The 7,445-nt window shown below is 34.1% G+C and overlaps 1 protein-coding gene across 1 annotated transcript; it reads left to right on the top strand.

Annotated features, from left to right (window-relative positions):
• The first annotated feature begins 2,006 nt into the window (after positions 1-2,006).
• Positions 2,007-6,820, top strand: LOC105265344 (oxysterol-binding protein-related protein 2). Its single transcript, XM_011302787.1, has 8 exons — positions 2,007-2,444; positions 3,261-3,459; positions 4,124-4,233; positions 4,506-4,664; positions 4,884-5,084; positions 5,385-5,688; positions 5,787-6,004; positions 6,077-6,820. Exons 1-8 carry the CDS (start codon positions 2,422-2,424, stop codon positions 6,177-6,179), a joined length of 1,317 nt encoding a protein of 438 aa, XP_011301089.1. The 5' UTR covers positions 2,007-2,421; the 3' UTR covers positions 6,180-6,820.
• The last annotated feature ends 625 nt before the right edge of the window (positions 6,821-7,445 follow it).

The following is a 7,445-nucleotide window of genomic DNA, read 5'->3' as shown; positions in this document are numbered from 1 at the left end:
ATCCCCAGGTAATTTCCAATTATTCAGTAATTACAACTCATTAATTCGATCAAAAAATAAAAATATTGCATTTGAAATTTATTCTGAGGTGCTGTGTGCAATTATATGAGTGATTAATTAACAATTGATTATTGTGGAGTTAATTACTCACTAGGGGAGAGTCTTTAATCCAGTATAACTCGGATTAATTGACACATCACTCCTGTACAATTCCGGAAATAATTTCATATGTTTATTTCTGTATCTTTTGATTTTTGCTTTTTCCTCCGAAATTTTCGTCTCCGGATTCTCGTTCTGTCTCCCCTCATCGGCAGGACCACCAGAATTCAAATGAGCGTCCCAAGACATTTTTCAAATATCTAAATAAATAAACAGAACGTCTAAATAAATAAAATCGCTCGATCAATTAAATATAATGAATTAAAACTTGTATAATTTACCCGAAAATTGATTTTGAATTGATTGTTCAAAGCATTCGCTGAGTTGTGCGCGGTTGTAATTTCATTTTTATTTATTAATTTCACATTTTTAATTTTTTATGAGGAATAAATGAGATAGACTGTGAAGCACGTCTGAATGCCAATTCTCTCGAAAGTTAAACGGCGGCAGTTGATTTGTAACGAAGTCAGCCGCTGTGCCACGTACGAATATCGATTTTGTTTATGAAGGGAAATCAATAGACTTGTATTTTTATTTTACCCGGAACTGTCACTGATAAAATGCACAGAGCAAAAAAAAATTGTTCTTATCACTTCAAAAATTTGAGACTTTTTTTAGACTTAAGACGTTTTTCATTTCGACTCTAAAAAGATTCTGGAAATTTCGTCTTCAAATCTCTATGAATATTAATTTCCTCTTTACAATATAATAATAATAAATAATGATAAATAGAATATTTGAGAATATTTTTGGGGTATAATAAAATTGTTGGAGCAGTTTGTTTTGATAATTTTGAATTACTCTGGCTGACTAATCAGAAATTATTAATTGTAATTAGTGTTGGGAATTCATGAGCTTTTGGATTAAGTGATTCTTCAAAGTTATAATGGCAAAAATCAATGAAGTCCTGTTGGCATGTGGCATTGTCTCACGAATGAGTCGTTTGGTCGATGACCTGAGGAAATAAAATGCTGAAACTAGATCGAAACGACAAGTTCTTCAATAATACCAAACGAAAAATTGGAGATGATGATAATTATGATGATAATCATTTACAACGGAAATACGAGCGGATAATCAAGGAACTCCGAGGAATTTTTCAGGGAATTTTAAAATCGTTACTGCAGAAAAAAATTAATTCTTGTAATTTTTCTATTTTTTTTGGCTGAAATTGAATTTATTAAATGTAATTTAAATTAAATTCATGGAGGGTTTATGTATTTCAATATTTTATATTCAGTATATGATTTATTTATGACATGTAAATTCTGGGGAAGTGATGGGTGAATCTCGAATTCATCGATTTTTTAATTAATTTTCATCAGCGTTGAATCACAAAGTAGAACAAGTCAATTTTTTCCCCGCCATCCGTTGATTACCGAATATCTTGAAACCGACAAAAGATAGTGATATTTTCATCAGGACCTTTTTTGTAGTTCTCCCCTTTCTCTACAGAAACTGTCTTTACAAAAATATCGATTTGTCGTTTCAATCCGGAGATATCAGTGGTATTCTGGTGACTCGAAAAAATCCACTTGTTTCAAGACAATTACAATTATTACAATTATTACAATTATTACAATTATTACAATTATTACAATTATTACAATTATCATGGTACAATTCAGACACGCAAATAATCCAGGGTAAATAAACATTAAGATAAATAATACAAGGAGAATTCTCCACTTCATTGGAGATTTCCCAAAATTATATTTATCAATTAACAACAAAATCTCCAGTGCGGAGAAGAGGAGTAATGAGCGCATGCTCATGCAGGTACTCCTCCTGTTCATGCTCGGATTTATCGACATTTTACCCATTTTAACCCGGACAATGAAAGGGGATGAAAACTCGTGCCATCTAGACCCGGATTCAACGTGGACAGGGGTGAACTCCTACAGTTGATCGACAAATTAATATTCCAGACTTTCAGTGGTGTAAAAAATAATAAATAATAACAATAGAGAATTGCGTTAAAAATACCGCAACGACCCAGTGATAAGAGTAATTAGATTTATAAATATACCACCCTCTCCACCCTTCACCATTTTCTGGAGAATTTTTAGTGAATAATTACATCAATTCAGGGGATTTTTGGGATAATGAGGGTGCAGTGGTCATGAGCGTTGGCCGGATGTTGGCGGAATGTACGAGTGGAGAGAAAATTGAGAGGTACTTTGGGAAGTGTTTGGGGTTTAGGCTTGGAAATTCGTCAGTCTCTTCAAGGGCTTCTTCCTGTACAATCAGATATAACGGACAATGGCCAACGAAAGTTCTCACAGGTTTGTCAGTTTATCTTTAGCTTTTAGTTTTATTACCGGAAATTTTGTTGAAATAATAAACTTAAATCGCGGTCTTATCCAGATTTCAGAGGATCATTCCAAGAGAAATTGTTGAATACAATGAATATTTTTATTTCACGTTTCAGAATTCGAATTTTGCAGTTTTAGAAATTGAAATCTGTGTAATTGACATTGGTGATTAAAATAAATAAAACTGGGTGAAATTAAATATTTCGGAAATACAATATAATTCTATTGAATTTTTCTCGAGTAAATTCTCTAATTGCCTGTAAAAATTACCGGTATTTTCAGTAATTTATTTAATGCCCTGTGATCCGATGAAATACGAAAGTTCACATTCGCGGATAAATAGAAAATATCAAGTCTATTATTCATACCCCCAGAGAAATGTCACAAGTAATTATTTTTGCATCTCCAATCAAATTATTCCACAACTCCAGTCATCATGCACTCACCAATTAATTACCAATCAATTACCAATCAATTACCAATCAATTACCAATCAATTCCCAACAGTTTAATTACAAAAACTGTCAATTTGACACTCGACAGTTTCGAATAAAATCCATTGGAGCCACACACTTACTCTGATTATTCAATAAACAATATAAACAATATTCTCTCTGTGCCCTGGCTTTATGTAAACCATCGCAACGAAATGCAATTAGCAAGCACCAGCTCAGTTACGTAATTAGTTAGTACGTACGTCATTGGAGGTGATTGTTGGTGATAAAGAATGTTCAGCGGAATTTTAGGAGAGCATATAAATAAAAATGTGATTGAAATAAATAAAAGGATATCGCTGCCAGTCCGTGGACAATTTGAGCTGAATGTGTTCACGACGCTGTCATTGGGAACGGAACTCAGCAAGATCACGATGCCGGTGAATTTTAATGAACCCCTGTCCTTTCTCCAACGAGTTGCTGAGTACATGGAGTATGCTAAATTGCTCAAGTTGGCAGCTGCTGAATCCACCCCCGTTGGCAGACTCCAGGTGAACTACTCTCATTTAGAGGGCTATTTCAATCCAATCAATTGAAACTGCCATTTATCTCCCCCCACAGGGGAAATCAATTTTTTATCGATAATTCATTCAATTGATTAAAGAGTCCTGTCTTTTTTATATTTATCGCGTCATTCCAACTGGAGCAATTAAAACTGGAAATTATTTCCACTTTTCAAAAATATCGACCATCAATTTTTTTTATTATTAATTCAATTGATTGATGAATTTTTATTATTTGAATGCGATTGATTGAAACTAGAAATTATTTGTATCGATTCTTTGAAAATATCGATCTGATTGGGGAGATCAATTTTTTATTGATAATTTATTCGATTGATTGAAGAATCCTGTCTTTTTTATATTTATCGCGTCATTTCAACCGGAGCAATTAAAACTGGAAATTATTTCCACTCTTCAAAAATATCGACCATCAATTTTTTTTATTATTAATTCAATTGATTGATGAATTTTTATTATTTGAATGCGATTGATTAAAACTAGAAATGATTTCTATCGATTCTTTGAAAATATCGATCTGGTTGGGAGTCAATTTTTTATTGATGATTAATTGAATCGTTGATGGATCTAGTTTTTTAAAATTTATTGTAAATGAAGGGAAGTTTGAAGTAATTAGTTTGTTCTTTGTGATCAGTACGTGGCAGCCTTTGCTGTGAGTGCTCTGTCATCAAACTGGGGGAGACTTGGAAAACCTTTCAATCCATTACTCGGTGAAACTTACGAACTGGAACGAGAGGACTTCCGGTATTATAAAATTAAATTTTAAGATCAATATATTCCTCAACCCCACTGTATCCACGCAATTCCCCAAAGGATTATCCAAGAAAAATAAAATGATTAGTCCAGCGATGAATTATCTGTCGAGGAAATTAAATTCTAGATCATCAAGAAATTAATTATAAATTACTGCAAAATGCAGAAGGAAAGGATTTTGCAAACGGAAAATTTTTAGAAAAAATGAATAATTATTGCGGTAGGGTGGATTTTTTTAATGAATTTTTCTCTGTGATTTTCAGGATAGTCTGCGAACAAGTGTCTCACCACCCGCCAGTCTCAGCATTTCACGCCGAGGGTCAGGATTTCGTCTTCCACGGGAGCATCCGCCCAATACTCACATTCTGCGGTAAAAATATTGAAATCCGCCCCAAAGGAATCGTGACAGTGGAATTACTGAAGTAATCACTCATAATAGTTCATTTAAAATTGTCGAAAAAAATCATGAAACCTCGATTATTCCATATAATTAAACAATGAGTATTTAATTCCACATGCAATTATTATTGACATTAAATCAATGAGATAATGTGATGGACAGAGTGTTCATGCGAAATTTATCAATTAAATTCTATTTAAAATCGGTAGTTAATGATTTATTTATTTAAACAATTGTCCAGGTGGAAAGAGGCGTACACATGGGAGAATGTCAACTGTATTTTGCACAATGTACTTGTGGGACAATTGTGGATGGAACAAGTGGGGGCATTGGAGATAAAACAGTGTGGGGGTGACAATCTCAAGGCAACTTTGTCGTTCAAAAGTGCTGGCTGGAACGGTAAAAATCTACATCGAGTCGAGGGATTCATCACCAATTCCGAGTGCGTGAATTTTTATTAACAATTATCTAAAAATAATTGAGATAACACCGATAAATCAAAGACTAAACAAAAAAAAAATCTTGTCCCTCAGAATTTGGAAATAATTCCGGATTTTTCGTTTTCCGCATTTTCCAGAATTATTGGGAATTATTGGGAATCATTGGAAATTATTGGAAATTATTGGGAATTATTGGAAATTATTGGAAATTATTGGAAATTATTGGAAATTATTGAGAATTACTGAAATGTGAAAATGCTGTGGGAGTATTTTTATATTGAATTCTGAATTTATTCCTTCAGGGAGAAACGTCTCGTTTTTCTTCATGGGGAGTGGACGGAGCGTTTACGTTCTTACGATGCATCTCTACTTTACCCCGAGATGATGGAGAGAGGGAAACATAAGAGTAAGAGCCCTCAGGGGAGTCCAGGGCACAAAAAGGTCCTCGCCAAATTAAATAGTCTGAAGATCGGGGCTTTTAAACCCTCTCATCAGGACGCGATCGACGAGTCGAGTGCGGACAGTGAGGATTGTCTTCCGGTTAACAAAGTCCCTGGTGCCCTGACCCTCTGGGAAGCGACTCCTAGACCGGCAAACAGTGCAGACGTGAGTAAACGTAAAAATCGATTGGTAAAACCGATTAATGGAAATAATATCGATGAATTGGTGTCCATTCTGATTATGGGATTATTGTATTTTTCTAGTATTTTTTTTTCACTCAATTCGCGATGTCTCTCAATGAAATCAAGGAAGGAATGACTGACAACCTCTGCCCAACGGACTCACGTCTCAGGCCGGATATCAGGAAATTGGAGAATGGAGATCGGGATGGAGCTGCCTCTGAGAAAATGCGACTCGAGGAAAAACAGCGGATCTCACGAAAAACTAAGAAGCACAAAAAAGTGCCCGATAATTTCCCCAGGTATTTATCTGTTGAAGAGATCAATTGGAGATATTCCTGGATATTTAATAAATAATTTGAATGGCTCTGCAGATGGTTTCAATCAGCGATAAATCCTTACACTGGACTTGAGGACTGGTTGTACAAAGGTGAGTATTGGGACCGCAATTACCCCGACATCGATGATATTTTCTAAGGCCCAAAATCACGACGTTCGATAAATGAATTATCAACAAGAATTGTTGACTGGAGTCTGTGAAGTAAAAATATTAAGATAGAAGGAATTATAAATCTTCTTGCTGGAGATTTTAGAGAATCATTCGGAAAGAGGTGAGGAAAGTGTGCAAACAGTCCTTGAAATTATTCAGATGAATAAAACAACTCTGCGTTCGCACCAGGAAATCATAAAAAATCACTTCAACAGCGAAGTGATAACAGAAGATACTTTGATTCATTTCTTCCGTGAGTTTTTTGGCGATTTCTCCGAAACCACGGGAGATACGGAAATTTCCGTAATAATCTTTTCTGTGGATCGAATTGAGACCTACAAAAAAGGTTATTATGAAAATTTCTCTAAATTCCTCGGTTTCGCAAATTTTTCTGAAAAACACACTCCACTTTTACCACTTCGCTCCTGACTTGAAATTAAATGAAAACCGGAAGAGAAAAATGATAAAAATAGTCAACGAATCTCTAGGATTCGTCCACAAAAATATTTTAGTTTCCTTCAACACAGGAGTAGATCCCTCAGGAGAATTGATGTCTATATAAACCCGTTCCGAGGAAAAAAGAAGTAATGAAAAATCTGGAGAGTGTAAAAAATGATTAAAATCACAATGAAAAGCTTGAAAAATTTACCCGGATGATTAATTGATGAATAAATAATAATTACTTCACCAGAATACTGTTTGTCAATTGTGTATTTTCATTATAATGGGGTAATGAATTTTGGAGAGGGAATAAACAGTGGAGGATGGAAAAATAGAAGTACAAATGAGAAGAAGAAATAAATTCTATTTTGATCGTATTGTACGCCCAGAAATATAAGAGTGGAATTATCCTAGTCATTGAAGAATTTTCCTAATTGTGAAGGGAGTGGTATCACCGGAATTTTCATTTTCAAATTGAAAATTTATCCTCCCCCCTATTTTTACAACAATTAATGTCTCATGTAGCTTCGATGTACATTTTTCGGTCAATACTGGAGATCAATGAAATGAAATAATAAATAAATAAAATCAGCGACAATGCAATTGCACCTATCAATAAATGAAAAATTGTTCTTCAAATAAATATTCATTGATGACGAATAGATTTGTTTAATTTTCCAACGGCTGTCGCAGCAGTGGGAAAATAAAAATTATATTTTCATTCTATTCATCTTCAGCACTAGGGCTTCCGCTCGAAATATAAATAAAAATATCGAGTGGAAAAAATGACTAAAAAAAATGACTAAAATTGA

This window comes from Fopius arisanus, unplaced genomic scaffold (genome assembly GCF_000806365.1).
Source record: "Fopius arisanus strain USDA-PBARC FA_bdor unplaced genomic scaffold, ASM80636v1 scaffold00029, whole genome shotgun sequence".
NCBI classification, from domain to species: Eukaryota; Metazoa; Arthropoda; class Insecta; order Hymenoptera; family Braconidae; genus Fopius; species Fopius arisanus.
Note: the sequence above shows the minus strand (reverse complement) of the source record. Positions and strands in the feature narration are given on the sequence as shown.

Excerpts from the sequence above, each read along its gene's own strand:
- LOC105265344 (XM_011302787.1), top strand. The coding sequence starts at position 2,422 with ATGGCCAACGAAAGTTCTCACAG. Across the intron at positions 2,445-3,260 it reads GCCAACGAAAGTTCTCACAG|GATATCGCTGCCAGTCCGTG; the intron begins GTTTGTCAGTTT and ends AATAAATAAAAG. Across the intron at positions 5,689-5,786 it reads GACCGGCAAACAGTGCAGAC|TATTTTTTTTTCACTCAATT; the intron begins GTGAGTAAACGT and ends GTATTTTTCTAG.